This window comes from Cygnus atratus, chromosome Z (genome assembly GCF_013377495.2).
Source record: "Cygnus atratus isolate AKBS03 ecotype Queensland, Australia chromosome Z, CAtr_DNAZoo_HiC_assembly, whole genome shotgun sequence".
Taxonomy (NCBI): Eukaryota; Metazoa; Chordata; class Aves; order Anseriformes; family Anatidae; genus Cygnus; species Cygnus atratus.
Window position 1 is genome coordinate 18,079,139 of NC_066396.1, and position 21,879 is coordinate 18,101,017.

At 34.7% G+C, this 21,879-nt stretch overlaps 1 protein-coding gene across 5 annotated transcripts in view; it reads right to left on the reverse strand.

The window, feature by feature from the left end:
* Positions 1-21,879, reverse strand: part of ARL15 (ADP ribosylation factor like GTPase 15) — a 216,566-nt gene that overhangs the window by 116,378 nt on the left and 78,309 nt on the right. For all 5 annotated transcript variants that reach the window (XM_035553722.2, XM_035553717.2, XM_035553719.2 and 2 more), the window contains 3 exons: positions 21,327-21,471; positions 18,558-18,617; positions 11,619-11,827 (listed from right to left, as the gene is read on the reverse strand). In XM_035553722.2, the coding sequence (XP_035409615.1) occupies positions 11,619-11,827; positions 18,558-18,617; positions 21,327-21,471 (414 nt within the window). The remainder of the gene's footprint in view (positions 1-11,618; positions 11,828-18,557; positions 18,618-21,326; positions 21,472-21,879) is intronic.

Consider the following 21,879-nt stretch of genomic DNA (forward strand, 5'->3'; position numbering starts at 1 on the left):
GTCCCCAGGGCTCATAAAGAAAGTGCAACGACCTTGTTAGTGTTTGGCCTTTCTTTGGCACCCAGTCTCATTGTAAAACAGTCAACCATGAAAGTACTTTAGAAAGCTGGTTTTCTTTTAATATTTACAGCATGAGTATGTAAGGTACCTTATAATGTTTAAAAGAAGCTGGTACTCCTGTATATCTTCCTGGCAAATTCATCATGAACCACAAACTTTCTAATTTACAACTTTCAGAAATCTGAATGCTTTAGAATACTGGGATTTTCAACTTTGCAATTTAATGACAACCCTGCCTTTGGCCTTTCCTGACCTGTTGTGAAGTAAATCAGGCACACTAATGTGGGCTAACAAGTCTTTTTCACACTGTTCGATCACCCTGCATCTTTTTTTCTCCGCAGACAACGCCTCTCTCCCACTCTCTGTCTAGCCATCCTCCCTCAAAGCAAACAAAATGGTCACTGTAACCCTGCATTACTGCTCATTAGATCACAGGTTAGTCAAGTGGAACTGCCCGAGGTTCCCAAAGGAGAGCTATACTTCAAAAATCTGTCCATGTCAAATGAAGAAAAAACCCCTGAGCGTGGGGTCACCCAGATCAATGATCAAAAGAGACTGAGAATAGTGGAGGGGAAAAAAGGAAAAAAAAAAAAAAAAAGCCCTTTTTTTTTGTTAAAAACAGCCTTCCATATAATAAATCAGAATACAAAGATACTAAGCTTTTTCTCCCCCTTAACAACACCCTATTTTCACTTTAAAATAGAATACCTTGATTTTCAAAAGATTTTCTAAATATAAGATTATTTTAAGTATTACAACTGAGATTTCAATAAAACTCAAAATTACCTTAACAAAATTAACAAGAGAAATAATCATGGAAAATATTAAGGATTTCCTCTTCATTATATATTTAATTATTCAAAAATGTAATTTAAATCGATTTAAACTCAACTATGATTTTAATTTAAACAGCTGATACATTCTGAACTTCATGAAAAATGATATAGGTGGTACATCAGCAGAAAAAGTAGTCAACCAGAATTACACAGTTACATTACATTAATAATTACATTACAACGATTCTATTACATGACAGACGTACAGCCATACCAAATACTTGAAGAATGTGCAGCACCATTTCTATAGCCTCTGTTCCGCTTTAAAGAACATACAGCAATTCACTATGGACAACTAAGAAAACCACCATAAAGTAAGAAACAAAGAAAATAATCTTACAATGAAATAACAACAATTTTATCTGTAACTAATGAGTCTGTATACACAGAACAGATGAAATTACTTGAAGAGTATTGCCTATATGATAAAGTTCTGTGCACACACATTTTTGAAAACAACATTGGATAGTCTTTACTTACCCCGAGATGAATGAAAAACAAACAAACAAAAAAGAATCTAAACAGTGTATTTAAAAATCACAGATAATTGTGCTTAATCAATATGAACTATGTGTTTTCACAAATGACACACATACATTGTGCCATGAATGAAGACAGTGCTGCAGCTAAAGAGATCCCAATGTTTCCTGCAATATTGGTGACAGAACATCTTTTCATTTACAGCTCTGAAGAGCTTTAGTTTTCTGTCCTAAAGAGTAACTAAAATTTCACTCTTATTTCCTTTATCCTCTGCTGCAAGTAAAGGCAGAATTAGGATAGAGGCACGAAGGTATCTAATTTGGAATAGAATCTATGTTAAGTTTTTAGTTACTATATGGTCTGCTCCGAAGGTCTTGCTGCAATATAACAAAAGCAATAGGGACGCAAAGGAAATACAAATCCTATAAATATTTGAATGTTTCACAGAATGTCAATAAAAATTTATTAGCCTTTATTACCTAGCCATTATTACCACAATAACAAAAACAAAAATGACAATACAAGTGGTATGATAATACATTATGAACAAGTCTTGGAAAAAGATTAGAGAACAAGCTTGCATTGACAGAGACAGATGGGACAACTTAATTTTAAGTAAATAATGTAACTGTAGCAAATATTTAATAATATATGCAGTAATCCCAATTATCCTCCTCTTTACATACATGTGTATGAGATAATGGTCTTCATAAGAAAAGCTCATCAACTAATGCAATTTTTTTTGTTTTTAAGTTTCCTAGATGTCTTACAGTGCATATTGAATAAGGAATTTCAGCCTGCATTAACTTTAAAAAGGTGTATGTGCATGTACATTGAGGTTTTATTTTTAAGACAGTATTTCTGACCCTTTCAACTCTATATGTGAGCAGATTTTCAACAACCAAAGACAACAGAAAACACGGGAAAAGTAAAGATGTTGAGAAGTTGTGTGCGTGCATTGTCATTAAGTATTCTGTGCACTGCTAATATTCTATTTTTCTAACCAGCACATGGGGGGTGGACAATTTCAAGGATTACCTGAGTAAATCTAAATAATGCACTAATAAGTTTTCAAGAAAAAATAATTTCATCATGTATTTTAATGTCTTCTAGTTTATTCTTCACTAATAAATGAAGAATAAGATTCTAATAAGATCCTTTGCTATACTAACTCAAAATTTTGAGCTGTACAGATTCCAGTGGAACAAGTTACTGTTTCATGTCAGACTGCTGCAGATTTTCTAAACTATTTTGAGAAAACATTTATGATTATAAAGATTCCAGCATGACTAATGATATGATGTAGTATCAACAAATCATCATTAGAATAATGTCATTATATTCAAAACTCTGCTTCTAGTCTTATGAAGAAGATTGTTCCCAGATGCTAGAGAGCGGATAATTCATCTTTCTTTCAGGGTATGTCTGCTGAGTCACTGGAAGAAGGGGATGGGAGAATGGGTCCACTTTTTGAATCAAATGACATTATATATTGGACAGATTCTGAAGAAGTAATGGACACTGTTCTCAATATACATCCCTGTAGAAGAATGCCTCCAGGGAAAACCAAAAACACCATAGTATTTCATCCTCAGCCTCCTTGACCTGTCACTTAACCACTTTTGAACCTGCTGAACTCCCTTCCATTCTTCCTTTCTGTTTCATCCCCAGCTGCTCTCTACTCATCTCTTTTGCTTTACTGCCAGCAAAGTTTATGGGAATGGATGAGAGGGAGGTGCACGAAGTTTGACAGTGGTCCCTCTTTCTATTCCTCCTGCTATCCCTTCTCTCTGGATTATTTCATTTTCAAAAGCCACAATATCCTGTCTGACATGCAAGCTCATAACCTGGCAACAATCTCTGATTTTGGTTTAACTCATACCCCCTGAACATCTCAGATTTTCTTCCAGAAGCACAATGGCTTGAAGACAACCCAGGAAGAGAAATTAAAAAAAAAAAAAAAAAAAAAAAAAAAAATAGAATTCAGCAACATTAAGGAATAGGAAAGGATCTAATCTCGCTTTATAATGATACATCATTCTTTCTTGGTCCTTGACAAATGCAGTGTCGTCCCAGTCAGACGCATCCAGAATGCTGATATAAAATGATCCTTTCCCCACCCTGTCACTTGGAACACGCCATTGCTTTGCAATGTCTCAAACACATGCTACCATCTCCACTTCCAGAGCAGCATGGTTCTTTCCCTCTCATAATCATAGGAATTTTATGCTTGCCCACTTAATGCACTTCAACTCTGATGGGCCAATGGTGCATCAATTTTCGGTTCTTCTTTCCCTTACGGTACATACCCCTTATTCTCAGGAGTAACTCCCATCAAGCATCTTAAGAAATGCTGAGTGTTCAGAGGCACCAAAAGAATCCCATACTCAACCTCCTTCCCATTCTGGAATGACCAATAAAGATGCTCACATCATGACCCTCCATGAAGGGTAAGCATCTAATTTTCATGGAATGCAAAGAGACCAGAAATTCATTTCATACACTGTGTACCTATTCAAATAAAACAATTATTATGTGATCATAATCAAGCTTTTTTAAAAATTCTTCTGTTACACTGAGTACCAAATATAAATGATACAGAAAAGAGTTTAACTATGCAGTAAATAAAAGATTCATGATATATTTTATTACCAAATATATTTTAGTACTAAAGACATTTTATTACTTTCACTTAAAAAAAAAAAAAAGGCATTAAGGGAGGAAGGGCATGTCTTCATCTTTTAAGCAGCAGAAGCTTATATTGTTGTGCTTAAGAATTAATTCTACTAAAAATAAGGATGTCTGAAAGGAAAACACATCCTAAATCACTTACACAATTGCAGAGCTTTCACAAACTTGATCCAGTGCATTACTAAATACTTTTCCGTTTTTTTCATCTGATCGAGAAACTTTTTTTTTTTTTTTTTTTTTTTTTTTTTTTTTTATAAAACATGTAGAGTTCGATTTAGAGATCATTTGTACAGCCACTAGTGAGTTCCATTTGAAATAGTTATTTACTCTGAAGGAAATACAACTTCTCTTGCTCATGCAAGATGTCTCATACAGTAATTAAATTTCTGAGCACTCAGGAATTCCTCTGAAGAGCAGTTTCACAGACTTAGAGGCCCAAAAGGATCATTATGATCATGTAGTCAGATTTGTATCGAACGGGCCTCAGGATTTCATTTAATAATTCTCAACTAAATCTCAGCAACTTTTGACCAAACAAAAAAGGTTTCAGACAGAACTCCAGGAAGCTGTGCTTTTCTCAGCTCCCACAGTCCTTACTTAATGAATACCACATAAGCATTCAGAAATATACAAATATATATAAAAATCTGTATTCATCTTTTAGCAAATGTTTTTTTGTATGTGAAAGCAGCTCAGTTCCTTGCAGATGTATTCATCAAGGAATTTACCATTCAGAGATTTATACTTTGTTAAAACAGACACGCACATTTGTACAGTTTGGTTACTTGTAAGCTATATTATTCACCTGTTATCAACAACTCCAAATTACCATCTGATCTTATGAAAATATGGTGGGAGGGGAGGAGGGGAGTAGGAGGTATCTGCCATGGCCTCGTTTATTATAAAACAGTAATTGAGACAAATCCATCTAAAGAAAACGGTGCTTACTGTTTGGATCCTCCATGTCATTCTTCACCTTTTTATAAAGGGATTTTCATACAAAGAGACCTCCTGGACAGATTTATTTATTTACAAATCCTTAAACAGCCTTTACAATTCCTTTTCGGCTCATCTTAATTTTTCCTTTGCTCACCATTATTTCCTACCATGCTAGTGATTCAAAGAGAACAGAAAAAATACAGCTTCTTCCAGATTTGCAATTTCTTATTTCAATTTCTTTAAAAGGTCACTTGCATTTTGCAGCAGTAAATATTTATTATCCAACTTGCTATTAGTATAATTATTCTAACAATGCAATGATTAAAGCATACTCTACCTCCTAAATATTTACATTGGACACAGACTTGCAACCCTATAAACCTGTTTTGTTGTTCACATCCAGCTAGGGCATGGATCTACTTACAGATTATTTTATACTGATTTTTATATTCCTGTATTATATTTTGTTTATATTACTTTATTTTAGGATCTTTTTATACGTAAGTGCTCTAACTGTTCTGAAGAAATTCTTTTATCAGAAAGGGAGATTTCCTATGAGATGTGTAAATAGGAATCATTTCAGCATTGTTCTAAGCATGGCAAAATTAGTATTTCCTAAACATCAGTTTATAAATGTTGTCCTCTCCTGCAAATGTATTCATAACTGAAGCCTGACAAATAACTCCACAGTTCTTGCAGAGGCCACAGTTGTGAAGGAAACAGCCAATACTTAAAATAGCAGAGTCCAGTTCCAAAACAATCTTCAAATATCAAGGGATACACCTTGGACGAGAAGTATTTGCTGTGAAGGGATTGCAAATATTAAGGTCATTTAGGTCACTGTGATCTCAAAACAGGGTAGGAATCCATATTTTGGCTATTTGCTGCAGTAATTTGAAGATAAATTATTTTGCAAATAGTTTTTTGAGGAACTAAAAATCTGCCCGCAATTTAACTTTGCTATAGATGTCGTCCCGGTCAAAGTACACAGATTTGCAACAGCTGGTCTTTAAGAGTTCGGGTAGGTGAACTAATTTGCAAGGTTTGAGCAGGGCAAGAATGGGACTGAGTGCAGCCAGTACTTCCATTTTTGCTCTTGGCTTCAGGCTGGTTTTTTTGTTTGTTTGTTTGTTTATTTTATTATTATTATTTTCTATTTCTGGAGGCACTACCTTTTCAAAGCTGTTAGCTGAGATACTGAACTCTCTCTGAAACTTAACCTCTTACCAACTTACCAATGCAATTTTTCAGACTGTTAGTAGTGACATCTATAATAATATTCACACATCGGTAAGTTGAAAGGTTTTCCAAAAAGAAACTATTTTTACCTAACTAACAGAACATACAAGAAAAACTATGGCAAAATAGCACTAGGACACTGATCTACCTTACACACAATAAGAAGAAGTAATTAAGTCCTGGAATTAAGTGTGTCATGTGCAGCCAGCTTGGACTATAAAGCGTCAGGCCCAGAAAGAACAGTTTCTATAGCTCTCCAGATCCCCTGCACAGCCCCTGATAAACCTGGCCATTGCACTGCAACAATTTAGTTTAAAGAAACTTAAGGCATCAAGACAACATTGTTTATCTACACAATTAGTTCCAGACTTAAACAAGAGAGGAAAAGCTTGCAGTGTAACAGTCCCTACATCACTGTAGTTGTTCACTTAGCAAGGAGAGCCACCCTCTGCTTTTCCACTAGCAGAAAACCAAACTGGACACCATCCACGACTGAAAACCCAAACACCTTAAAATACTGTCAAATAAATAAAAACACCACAATTCATGCAATCAAGGAACCAATCTTTCACATTTTATTTTGAAAATACTGTTCGTAATTCAAAGACATTTTTAATCATGCTCTAATGAAGAAAAAAGAAAACTGGGAAGACTTTCCTCAGGAGTTTCACACACCCATCAGTACTTCAACTTTAAAGCAAGACCTCCTACACAAGAGAAAAAAGCACGTGTGATCAGCTCACATAATATTTTTTCACCTTTTTTCCTGAAAATATTTAGAAAGATAACAAAGAAAGATAATCTTAAAACAGACTGAGAAGACTGTCTGCTAGTCTCATTGCATATTAAATGTGCTGGCATTTCTAAAAAAGGAAATTTAGAAGACTTCTTCAATGATTTCCCCTGGAACAAGTGGTCAAAAATCTAAAGATATGAAAGAAATGTGTTAATTACGTGCACTTTTGGATAACTAAAAGAAAACACAACAAAAATTAAACTCTATGGATGTCTTCACATACGTGATCTTGCAAACAGCCTTATATCTTGAAACAAACAAACAAAACAAACAAACAACAAAAAAACACACCACAAAACCCAAAACCAGAAACTCCTCAAAATCAACATTCCACCACCAAATATGTAGCTTCACTACTGAACTGGCAAAGCTTCACGGTCCAATACAGTTTCTGCTTTCATCAGTCTGATGGGGCTTCTACAATTCTTCAACACATTCAGATAAGTGTTTGCCTGTTCCTGAAGCACGATGGCCGCGAACAACTTCCAACTCATCCTACCTGTGACTCCTAAATATTTTTGCGACTTTGGAGGTAAGTGACTCACAGTTTCCATACTGGTTCAAATCATAGGAATGTACTGAAAAATCCAGCTTCCAGTATTAGCACACAAAGCAACACAGATTCCAAAATAAAAATCAACAAGTGAACAGGTTCACTTGCAAAGCAATTTACAATACTCTTAACACCAAAAACCTCCTGTTATATTTTAAGCCTTTAAAGAAATTTGACTAATCAAAACCACTTGTCTATAACCAAAAGCAACTTTTGATGGAACACCAGAAATACACTCCATCAGAAAAATATCTATCTATATATTATGGTTTATATATATATAATGTATTTAATTTTATGCATTTATGTAATATACACATATATAATTAGGTACACTGTTCTAGAATTGCACCCAGTATTTTGGAAACAGTGGCCAAACTGCTATGCCACTCTCACACGATCTTCCCCATCTGTTGAGTAACTAATTTTTGTTTTGTTTGCAACTCTAAATTTTTTAATACAGGAGGGTTCCAATACAGCAGTAAGAACAGACTTCCACATGATTAATTCTTCAATACTGTAATTTTAAACTAAAATAAGGTTATTTTGCAATATACCTATTAACTTAAATATTATTGCCTCAGTTTTATGCTCCAGTTAATGCACTTAGCAGCTATTTGAGATCATTTAAATATGCGCTAATGCTACAACAAACATCAAAACAACTTACAAATATCTTTAATATGGGAAGATGGAATAAATACCATGCAAGTTGACATAACAGAATTAAGAGGTACATCTTCATTCACAGCTTCTAGAATGAAATGTCAAATGTACTTTTTTTGGTTTACTGTCCTTCTAGTGGGAAGTGTCCCTGCCCATGACAAGGGATTGAAACTGGATGATCTTTAAGGTTCTTTCCAACCCAAACCATTCTGTGATTCTATGATTCAAAAAATAAAAAAAAAATAAAAAAGGAAACCCAACCAGCAACTGAATAGAGGAAGATAAGATCACATTTCTGATCAGTATTTCAGTTTAGTTTCTCCTGATCACTTCAGTAACATGAAGTATATTCTCCAATCATGACTGAAAATGTTCAATTACATTTCATGATTAAACAAACTGACTGGATATACTTCCAAAAAGCTATTGTAACTTCGAATTGAGCTATTCATGATATTGTTTAATACTTAAAGTATATAGCTTCTATGATATTGTTTTAACCTATGCAATGCATAGAAAAAAGACTTAAAATAAAATATAAAATTCTGAAAAGCTAAAGCAACTGCACTTCCCAACAATAAATATAACTAACATCTGTTGCAGAAAGTGCTTGGCAGTTTTACAGTTTTGTGAAGGATTTTTGTTGTAGATAAATATTTTTCTACAATTCCTATTACACACAACTCAACTCAGACATTTTCTTTAATTATACTCCAAGGGGTCCTATCATATCCATTAAAGAAAGGCCACTTGTTGTCTAAAAGAAGGCATACATAATTTTAAATTTCAACTGTGTTTCATTTATCTTATGACACAAAAAAAAGCATGAAACTACCTAAACTTCATGTAGTTCTGCAAAAAAAGTCTAATAAAGCTGCCAATGCTTAACAGATTTTCTTTATTAAATTTTTAAAAATGCTCTTTTTAGGAATAAGAAATGGTGATATGATGAGTCAGCATTTTCCTTTCACGTCAGACCTCACTGATGAGGACAAAAGCACAGCAAAACCTCTAAGAAAGCAAGAAATTTCTATTTCAACATCTGCAAAATTAAGTAAGACTCCCACTTTGCATTCACAGCAAGCACATGACATCACTTTTTTTCAGGGATGAAATACCAGGAATAACTTTGTGACAGCCCCCTTCAGTTCAAAATACTTTTTTTTTTTCTCCAGTGTTCTTAAGTAAAAAATTCACAGACATACACCCCACGATACAGGATTTTTGTTCTGAAGATATGCATTAGCTGTGTGCATTCAACAAAATTATTGTATTCAGCATTTCATACAGACTCAAAGTAGCAATCAAGACTTGTTTGCTATAAGTATAAACCAAGATTTTTTTAAAAGCATTCAGTAGAAATGTATTTAAATACTGCTGTAAGCATATAAAGATCTGTTACTCCACTAAGATATCAAACAATTGGTAATGATGTGGAGGGATAAGGAGAGAAAGAGGGTACTGTCAATAAAAGAGAAGAAACATTACCTCTAAATACAGAAAGGATTTGGTATATGCCCAAAAGTCTACCCAAATGGGCTCAACTGCAAAATGAAGAGTTACATCTATAACTTGCCATGAAGCAAACCAACTGGAATATAGCACATGGCACAAAGACATCATTCCTCTCCTATATTCACTTTTCATATGAAACCAGAGAAGGAACATTTCTTAAACAAGATTTATAACCAAACTTTCAATTATCGTTAAACCCAATATGGCCATTTCAAAAAGGAAAAAAATAGTAAAACAATAAATGCTTGAAAATAGTTAAATCATGAAAAAAAAATCCATTGATGGAAACTAATCTGTGTTACTCTATGAAAAAAAAAGGGTAAAATCAAAATACCTTGGGCATATTTGAAGAACTAAATGAAACCAGTCATGTTTTCGGATAATGTCATTTTTCAAGTGAAAGGCTGAGGAATATATGGTTTGTTTTTACCTTGCACAATAAACTAGAATAAATTAATAGCTTGATATATTAAAATACACATTACATTTCCTCCAAATATTCATTACTTCTTCCTACATCTATTTTTAGGTGAACAAGACCTAGAATTGTAGATTCAATCCCTGCATCATTTCAGCTTACTTTTTTATGCAACTTAAAATCCAAATCCATTTTTTTTTTCTTTTTCTCTTTTAAACACAGAATCTTGGAGGAAAGTATCAGTGATTTAATACAGACTTTTACATTTCAATTTACACAATTTTCACTTACTTTCTTCCTCTCATACTAAAAACATCACTATTTACATTTCTCCTACATTTCTCCTACATAATAAACTTAACTATATTGTCTCTTTTGGCATAGAAAGCATAAAGCAGCAGAGAAAGTACATGCAAATATACTGCACAAATAGCAGTTATCCTACAGATGATTAAGTTTTGCATTGAATTAAATATGCATTCTTCAGAAATATCGTATTTTAGACAAAGATGTACACCTAAGAAAGGAAGAATTTCAAATACCAATCAGCAACACAGTAAAGTGCTGAAACAGTTTTGACTCTGATGTATGAAAAACACCACTCACAGAACAAACAAGATTTCACGTACAATCTTTAATATGAAGAGTTCTTTAAATGACACAGTTATGAACAGAATGACACAACAGGATTTTAATTTCTTCCTACAACTTCAGAAGAAAAGTTTTTCAAGAAGACTAAGTAACTTTCAGCATTTCCTCAAATTCGTTAGAATGTGTGAGAGAAGAATTTTTCAGAAACTTAAGAGCACTGTAAACTTAAGAAACTTAAGAGCACTTTTCAGTACACTGAAAAGAAGAATTATGTAATTTACCATGTGATAGCTAGAAATTAGACAAAAACATTACTGCTTAAACGCAGAAAATCAGAACAGTTCAAGAACTTCACAACAGGAATTGCAACTCTGCCCTCACTTCATTACATAAAACTCACAAAAAAAGCTTTTATATAAAGGCTACCCATGGCTGCAAACAATCTATTGCTTTAAGCAGTTGCATAGAATAATGAGATACTAGAAGATTAAAAGTAATAGGAAAAAAAAAGCAAAACAACAACAAAAAACACCATCCCAGCAGCTTTTGATAAGAGTAGTTAAAATGTCTTTTCTCCCTTCAGCAAAATACAGCGAAAAAGCAGAACTGTATTTGTATCCAAGTATTACTTGTTTGTTTTCCAGAGCAACTAAGCCTGTATAGAGTGCATTGGACTAAATTCTTAGGGGCAGGGGCTGTTCTTGGTTTGTGTACTTACAACGAAGGCTAACTGAGGCCAGTTCATAACTAGGATGTCTGGGTAATAAGTAATAATGGGTCAGTGGTGTGCAGACAGTAAATACAAACAGGCAAGATGCTGCCACGTTAACATACCTCTTGTACGGAGCGAGCTGCTGGCTTGTCTTGATGATTGGCCAGTATTAAAAACGGCAAAGTACATAACTGAGGGTGCTGGAGAGCTGAATGCAGTTCATTCCTAGCAGTTTCTAGGTCATCTTCAGAGGAGGCACTGTCTAATACAAATATTACCCCTTGGGATCCTTGGTAATAACGACTCCAGTATTTCCTGATATTGTCAGCCCCTTTCAAGACAATAATAAGAGCTAATTAAAATAAATATAATTAAACAGTCTTAACACTTATAACCAAAAATAATCCTTCTACTTAGAACAATCAAAGCAATCTACTAAATTTTCTCTCATAAACGTACATTAAAAAAAGCAACCATAAATCCGGGACACACGTACACAAACACAAACATAGAAACTAACATCGTTTAAATAAGGAAAGAATGTGACTCAAGGCATTGAAAGTTTCTGCTCCATAAACAATTACTGGCAGAACTACTACATTTTTAACGTTGGCTAGGCTAATCCCGTACTTTCTCACTGAAATATCCTGATAATAACAAGTAAACTGGACATCCTTTGTCCATTCTTTATTCCTTAGCCATGTAGCTTAACCTGTGGTTCCTGTTATGTCAGTTGTTCATTATTAAGTATGGTAAGGTCTTTCAGTTCACCTCCAAACCATCAAATACTTCATAATCAGTGAAAAGAGGTGTCAGGAAAACCTACTAAAGTTGCAATTACACATTTAATGAGGAAAATCGTGATACAATAGTGAGTTGAACAGGGAATGAGGCGATAGGATGACAGTTTGCAAAGGTATTAATTTCAACTACTTTTACTATCTCAGCCACATGACAGATTCTGGAAGAGCCCAACACTAGACACGTGACTGACTGTACAGGCTTATGTGCCACAGTAAATTTTAGGACACAGTTCAGTGGCACTCAGCCAACACAACAGAAGCCAAGCAACAAGGTTATCTATAGAAAGCTTTTGTCTCCCCTGGAGAGCAGCATATGTTGTAACATTGAGGTAGGAAAAAAAAAATTATTTGACAGCTGTCAAACTATCTAAACAACAATTTGGACATGGGCTATTCTTTGAATGTCTGAATCTGGCACTACACTCATGGGGACTATCATTAAAAAGTGAACAACAACAGCAATACGGTAGGAGAAAACTTGACATGTCTGCAAGACAGTGATTTGAAGAAATGTGCTGAATTTTTTTGGATGCATACACTTTACATACGCTATTCTTACGTTGAGATAGGGAAAAGTGAACTATAAGGTAGACATGGATACCAAGTTCTGATAATAAGAAAACTCCATTTTCCGATGGAACAAAACAACTGACTACAAAGTTTTTGACCAACATGTAGTCATAAAATGAGAATTTAATGCAATACAATTACTATAACTTTGCTATGACACTTAAAATATTAAGTTAATTTGTGCATTGTACAACTGAGAAGAGACACTAAAAAACAGGTGAAGAAATCAAAATTTAAGAAGGAATTCACACCATTATGCTTTACGCATCCAACACTGAGTATTCAAATCTCACTCCATGGAGTTACTCCCTTCACTATTCTGATGACACTGGAACCTGAAGCACTCAGTCTCTGTCTTGCACCCAGCACAATCTAGGTGGCTAATTAACATCGTGAATACACACTTTTTCCTATAGAGAATACTGGATTCAGATCTGAACGCTGGCTTTCTGCAAAAGACCTAAAGGATTGGTTACTTGACAGTCATGGGATTTAGCCAAGACCTTGCTTAATTTCTTTACTAATTTAACCAGGCTCATGAAGTAATGCTGTACAAACAGGACATGTATTTCTTTTATTTTATTGTCAACTTCTGAAGATCAACATTACTTATACAGGAGAGGGATTGCATTGGAAGTTAATTGTATGTTTCCTTACCACTGTAATATCTATCGATTGTATTTGTACAGAAATGAAAGAATTTCATAGCACCTATTATATACACCAGTCCTTCCAAACAACTCACTGTATCAGAACCAAGGAGAACTAGCGGCCACAGGAGTTTTCAGCCTGAGAGACTCTACTTAACACAGCAATGCACAGCAGTGTCAGCCACAGCCATCTGAGTATCACATTACTTTAAAAAAAAAAAAAAAAAAGATTATAATTTTCAGGGAACTAAAAGGCCAACACCATGACCAGTTCTTTGAAGGTGCTTTTTGTGCCTTTTTTTTTTTTTTTGTCGTAGTAATATAACAACTCTCACCTACCCTAAGATTCAGCCAGCTTCTTTTCAACCACATGTTGCTGCCAAACCCAGAGTATTATCTTAGTAAGAATACTGACTATTTCTAAGGAAAAAAAACGCTGTGCTTCATTCATGGCAATATGAGGCTACCTTTATTTCCCTCCTTTTCAGTGCTTGTAAGAGAACAGAACATAGCATCACAGAAGAATTTCACTGAAAAGAACTTGAAGGTGTCAAATTTGTTAACTGTCAAACTTGCAGCAAGTCTGCATTGATAGCATAAATGCCACACAGCCTTTGCATCAAGATAATCTAGCCTGTGCATGAAAGCTTCCATTAAACTCAAGTTTATAAAAAACATCTCTCTCACCTCTTCTCTGCCTTCCATGCTTCCCCCACTGAGAAGTCAGGCCTTCAGTATTTTCCCTATTAGCTAACACAGGTGCCGTCTCCAGCTTTGAATTTCCAGCTATTCTGATATTTAAAACTTTTAGAACAACATTTAGGTTGCAAGTACGTGCAAGTTTTAAAAACACCATATATACACTTGTCTGTGAAGAGGCAGTTCGATCTCCTTAAGCATCTCCTTAGGTATGTTATACTGCCATCTTAAAATGTGGAATTTAAAATAAAAATCTCCCGCTCTAGTCAGAGAAAAGGATGAAAAGAAAACACGTGTCCTGCAATATGCTCTAACATTTATTAAAGCCTTAAGCCTGAAGCTTTAATAGCCTGCAGTAGGTGACACACCACAGTAAACTGGACTTTATAGATGACAATTGTTCTCAGCCTTCCCTCTCCCTTCCCCCCCACCTTTTTTCCCCTCTATCTAAACACACAGTAAGTCCTCTAGAGCAAGGAAAGAAAAGTTGGCAACTAGAAAAGCATCCACCAGTTTCTTCTCTACCCACTATGCCATATCTACTCTCCCTCCACCTGTCCTGTAGACTCCACAGCAGCTGGGATCACAGATGAAGCAACACAACTTCCCAGACTGAAGAGTGCTACCAGTGCCCAGCGTCTCAGATGCAACCTCATCTTAACTGGAGTCACACCTTCAGCTACACCACAGATAATCTCCTATGGAAAGCTCTTTATGCATCTGTCTCTACGGCACTTGACACCAGCAAGCGTATAAAGAATGCAGGAAGTCTACCACAGCTGTGTTATTTCTGTCTGTCTAGCCCTTCTGCTGACTGGCTCACAAAACTTTGAATCAGCTTTAGCCTTTCAAAGCTGTTTCTGGCTAGAATCAAAAACTCAAAACTTTTTTTTCTTTTTTTTTTTTTTTTTTGGGGGGGGGGTTGAAGGGGCGGGTGGGCATTGTTCATAAAATGTAGGTGTAGTTTATGATGATAAACTAGGATGCTATCTGTACTCCGCCCTTTGATTCAGCCTGAAGAAAACCGAGTAGCAAATCCATCAGGAGACAGAGGTTTTTTGTTTGTTTGTTTTGTTTTTAAGCAAACCAAGAAATTTCTACTTTTCACAAAAATCCTACTCAATAAAAAACAGCCCCTACTCTGCAGAAAGTGAAACTAGAAAATTTGTGGGTTTTTTTTGCTTATCCTATTGTAGATAGGCAGGCAGTGCTTACATGACTCCAATTTGCTTTGAGTTAAATAGTAAATTTCTATTCACACTGTAGAAAGCTAATTGTAGAAGAATATTTTCCCAGAACAGTGGAAAGATCACTACTGCTCAATCCTTGTCTGAACTTCATCAGGACTCAAGTTAACAAAGTCAGTAAACAGGTGTAAATGATCTCTTATCTATGAAATGAGGAAACTATGTGAAAGAGCTTAGGCACCATTTGAACAGAAGTCTTGAGTATGATTGATAGCAAACAGATCCATCTTTAATGCTTTCAGAAGCTGAACATCTCTGTGCAACTCACAGCTTGGACAGCTCATCAGGGTCATCTAAAAATGTCATCTGCTAAGATGTTCTGTAAACTGTTAGATGCAGATATGTCACAGATGGCATTACATACACCCCATGACCAGATTTTGTAGAGGTGTCAACTGCCTTTTAGTCAAATACAGTAATGAGATTTTATTGCTTTGTTTTAGTATGTCCCTGTGAGGATTACTTAGGCTGGCATTTACTTGTGGGATCAGTTTTCTGATGACTAAATAGATGAAATTTAGCTGCTCTACCAGCCTATGTTAAAAGAGCGTTCAGTCTTCCCCCCTTTCTCCACAGAACAAAGGAAGGTGGTTTGCCCATACCTATTTAAAAATTAAATGCTAATTAACAGGTCAACATACTCCCCTCCTACCTCATCTTTTTCTTTACTACCTGACAGCTACTGCCATCTTCTCCAGGTGTTTACATTTTCCATTCAACGTGGTTTGCATGACAGTATGACTACTCTCTGGCTCTTTACTTCCAAATTAGGACAAAATACGCATGCTTTGTTTAACCAATCCTGTTTAAAAGTTATTGGTTCTCGAGCTCTCACCTACACAATTAATTTGGCTGGTTTAAGGGTGTGAATTTATTACTTTGGTCATGAAGCTTAAGGAGAAACAGCAGTGGGGAGGACAGTTCTCTTATCCTGGGCTTGCTCAACTGCATGGAACTTCAAGTATCCCTGATACTAAGCACTCCACTTTTGCTAACTGGTTAATACGTTTTGTCTTAAATGGAATTTAAAAGACGATTACACAACATGTTGGTTATCTATGCTCATGCAAAAAGCCTTTAGGTAGCTTACAAAAACCTAACACAAACACGTGACAATGCATCTTAGTACATAAAACAGAGAAAGTTAATAAATCCTATAACATGTTGTTAGTATTTTTTGGAATCAGTAAGAATATAAAGAGCTATTCTCTTCCAAAATTATTCATTTAAATTTGACCAGGTTCAAATAGGCTTATTCAAAAAACAAAACTAAACAAAAACAAACAAACAAACAAAAAAAACACCCACAACTGTAAATTATTAGGTGGCCTCCAGTTTGGGCCTATAATCTTGACATAGGCCTAAGTATCCACATCATGACAACTGCTCTAATTTTATATTCTGCTCTGACAGCATTACAGCAGTGAATGACTGAATAAACATACTGAATAAATGGTGGCTGCAGGTGCTGGGTCTCAAGGCTGGAAATAAACTTCTTAGAGCCAAAAAAAAAAATTAAAAGCTTCTTAGTGCCTTTGCATCTTCATTATCTGTCTTGAGAATAAATTTCAGCATTCAGTATCCCAAATTTCTTCTATTAAAACAGTGTTAAAAAATTTCAAACAATACATTAGCATGCTTTATTTTTCCATTCTTTCCCCATTCTTCCTTATGTTCATCAAACACAATTTCATTCAGAGTTTTCACCAGAGATTACTGCACCACAGCAGAAAATCATCAAATCTGTAATTTCTTTTTGCACCATTACTCAGTAAAGTTGTGTAATTCAGAGAGATGTTTCAAGTTACCACGGTAAGAGTGCATTCTGAAAGAACATGGTTTGGGGCACACCACATCTTCACAGCAATTCAAACTACAGACAGTATTTTATGGACAAAGTTTTTGGAAGAAAGTGGTACTTTAATTTCACAAAAAGCAGGAAGGAATTGTGGTGTATCAAAATAAAAAGTTACAGAATGGAAAGTTCAGCTTGGTCAGTACCTAGAGGAAGATTTCTTTTTCAAATAATTCAAGCAAATAAAGGAAGAGTTCCTTTCCAAGTAATTCAAGCAGGCCTAAGTTTGATTTGAAAGCTATATATTCTTAATCAGAATCAAATGTTTATAAATTAAGCATTTAATATTTATGGAATTGGATAAAAACACTGATTTCTGATAGGGAGGCAGTCTAGCTTAAAAAAAATAAATAAATAAAAAAGCAAAATGAGGATTTTTGTTTTGTTTTAATATTCTAGTACCGTGTTCTTAAAAAAAATGCAAAAAGCACAGCAAACTTTGTTCCATGTCCCAAACCTTGAAGACCGATGAAGAAATAATCAAACCATAACAGATGAAAGAAGACAACTGTTTTCTATATGCTTTGCATGAAGTTTTACAATACCTACAGAAATGAAGAAACAAAATCTGGCTTCATTAGCAGCTCCAGCAGTCAACCAGCACACTCAAAACTAGCACCATTTTCGACCTCGAGGAAGGATATTGGTTCAGCCAAACAAAAAGGATACTACACAGTCAGCATCTGTTTCACATAACTTCTTGGCTGCTGAATCCAAGAACCTTAAACAGTATGACTTTTGCTCTAAGTTCCTTAAATATTAGCTGTTACTACTTTGCTGTACAAACATATATGAAGCTTTCAATTTTCAGTTACCTAAACCTAAAAGGTAATTTTAAAATAGAGTATCAAAAATTAAAACTATATTGAATTTCATGCTTTGAATAGCATGCAAGAATGGACAGTGATTGTTAGAAACAGATGCCCCTCTGTCTTCCTCCAGGTTTCCAAGATCAAATGCCTGGACTAGACCTTCAAACTAAAGGGAACTTAGATAACGATGCCTTAACAAATGAATAAGAAAAAAACATAGGCTTCTCTTTGACAACACCAAAGGCAGAAACTACTACTTTTTACTTTCTTTTCAATCTTTCTCAACTTTATGTACTGTTGTGAAAAACGGATTTTAAATTCCAGCCCCAATGATTTATCATTTTTAAATTTAAAATAGCTAATATTTTGGTATGATGAGATTTAGACACTGTATCTTTTTATAATCAAAAGAATAAATGCTATACCTCCAAGTTCTTTTACATTCAAAATGGCATTCTGGAATGGCACTGCTTTTATGCTAAAACCTGAAAACAGAAAAGAGATTAAAATGTGATTTATCAATGAGGCCATTTGAAATCAATTCCATACATTTAGAAAAGACTACATTTTTCACCAAAAACAAACAAACAAACAAAAAACAATATTTTGCATATGAAATTCTGTTTAAATATGATGTTTTAAAAATATCAGTTGCAGGGTGCAGGGAGACAAATCAGCAAGAGCTAAGACATTTACAGAGATACAATTTAATAGCTGGCATACATTAAATACAGCACAAAATTTCCACCCAGGTCATCTACCATTTGGTAGGTAGATGGAATGAAATACATTTTTATAAAATAATCTTTTAATGTATCTGTAACAGAAGCTTAGATTTCATATTACCAATAATATGAAGTGACTCTTTAACAATTTTTTAGGAAACGTGGAAGACAATGTGTTATTTAAATCACTTTGTCTTACGTTTAAACTTCACAGGTTTTAGTTACACTTAGAGTATTAATCCTGTCTATAAATATTATTAACAGAAAGATCCTTTTGCAGACCTGAGTGGTATCTACTAAAGAGGTTCCAAGCCCACTCTAATATCTGTGAATCTTCTACTAGCCTGTTAAATGCTTAAAAAAATAAATAGTAATTGATGTTTTCTTCTACCTAAAAATGAAGACAGCCAAAAGAAAGGGAATTAGCAAGGCTTGCGGCAAACCATCAATGTACTACATCCTAAACTGTAGATACATACGGACATGTACGTGTATATAAGAAAAACTACATCTGTTCTTTCAGCATAAACTATCAGTAGACATTGAATTTATTTCCATCTATCACAAGCAGTTTCAAGATGATTACATACCTACAAACTAAGTTAACCAGTTTTGAAGAATGTGTGTCACTCTGGGTTCATTAGCTATCATTTAACAGACACAAGGAATTTGTTCTCCCAGATCAGACCAATAAGCTATTCTCGTGCCCTAACTCCAACCCTGATCAGTGTAAGGTGCAGTACAGGAAAGTGCAAGAAATTCTGAAGGGAATAATTTTGTAATGGCTTGTTGTCTTAAAATAATTCCTAAACTCTTCCTAGAAAACTAAAAACTGGAATGGACATGAATGGACTTGATGAGAAAATAAAAAAATACAGGGTATAGTTTGAAAACCAAATGGAGAAGCTGTCACGTATTTACTGATTCTCAATCATATTTTCTAATATAGCAAAGGTTACAAATAGATACATTTATTATAAGCTGAGTATCCTAGCTAATTATCATTTTGATTTGGATGCTACCCAGTTTTCACTGGAGTCCATTTGCATTGCTCAAGTTGCCTAACTACATGATAGAATTTTGATGCTACTATCTAGAAACACGTAAGAAACTTAATTTTAAAATGAGTTGTATTTTCATTATTTCCTTTGATAGACCTATATTGCTGTTTACATTGCTGTTACTATTTCTTTCAGCGTCCAAAGTGTTAATATTTAATTTGCACTAATTTCAGGTGAACTCCAAAGATAAAGAGAAAAAAAGACTAAATTGCTCAACAATTTCCTTCTAACCTTTTGAATTAGGCATTGACATCTTCTCCACACAATGAGGTGTCAGATCTTTTTAGCATTCCTAATTACACCAAGATAATGGGTTAATTATGCATCACAGAAAAAAAAAAAAAGGTATTTTCTTGTACATGTTTTACTTTGTTTACTTACTGTTTTATTAAATAACCTTATGTTCTTGTAATTTAAGCAAAGACACGCTGAAAACCAGCTAGGGTTGCTAAGGGATGGTCATGTAAAATTCAAGTCCATGAAGCACAGCTTCATTATAAAGCCATAAAACTAACTATACACACAAGTTACTCCCACAACACTCACTATCTGTTCCCTCTGCAATTCAACCTTAATAAACTCCTGTAGCCACACATCCAGATTTCTTCCATCTCAATGGTCCTAATCTGTCTTCTTTTTGAACTTGGCAGGCAGATATTCCTTTTATTCCTTTTTCTTATTCTACAAGGGTTTTTGTTTGTTTGTTTTGTCTTGGGCTTTTTTTTTTTGCCTTTGCAATATTAAGTCCTTCTGGTTCTTTTACATCAGCATTCATATTCAAATTTTTGCAGCTAAGATGCCTTTTAGCTGTTGTTGTGCCTGTTTCTATGCATCTTTTCAATACCACTCAAACTTTTTGTAAATAATCTGCTCTTACTGCATAAACAACTCTCTTTGCTGATCTAAAAGGAAGGATTATCACCAGAAATAATTCCCATTATGTTAGTCTTTTGTATGCTAGCATATACCACAAAGAAGAACTGACCAATTATAAGAAATTAAGTATGATGTAATTTTCAGAGCTTCACTACCCCATTCTAATTTATATTATGTTCTCTATTCTGATTGTATAACAAGACTGCTCAAAAGCCAAAACTAAAGAGAAGAAAGAAACCTTTTAATGTCTGTCTCCAGTAAACTGCTATTGTCTGTTTCATAAGGTTCTATTTTATTAGACCACAATGTCTGCTCTGACTTTTGACATATTCCAAGTTGTATGCTTTCATGGATATTTCCCAATGTACAGCCAAACATGGAGAGTAAAGTTGGGTTAGCTTCAAAACAATACATTATTTATCTTCAAAAGCAAGATTAAGCTGAAGTTCTCTACTGCCATTGCTGTGTGTTTCAGAAGTTAACTTCTGGCAACACCAAAAGTATACACCATGGAATAAAGGCAGCATCCTACCTGTGGTAGACACTATATTCTCTGGGCTTTCGCTGCAAAGCTGTGACAGAAGACTTGTCTTGCCGGAACCAGTGAGGCCTATGCAAACCAAGTCATATTCAGGTCGTGGTGGTGGTGGTCCCTTGCAGCAAAGTGCTCTAAAACACTGCCAGGAGGAAACACAAGAGGAAGAAGTTACTTTTTTTTGCAACTATTTATTCAACAAGATTTTAAAATCAGATTTATAAGTTGAAAGGTGCTAGACAGAAGCAAAATATTATTCTAACTTACTGTATTGGCAAAATCAGCAGTTAATAGAGTGAGATCAGCTCAACTAAAATCTAGAACAGCTTTACAACAAAATTTAAATATACCTGTTAACTTTTCACCTAAACCTCATGGAGCTGGATTGAAGAAAGTGACTTGAATTTCTTGAATAGCATGAACAGTGCACATACAGTGAAATGTATGGGCTCTACTTTACTCTACAGTTGGGTATTCAAGAGTTTTCTTCCAGAAGGAAACTGGTAGAAAACTCCTGTGCTAACTTAATGCAGTACCTGCTGTGAACATC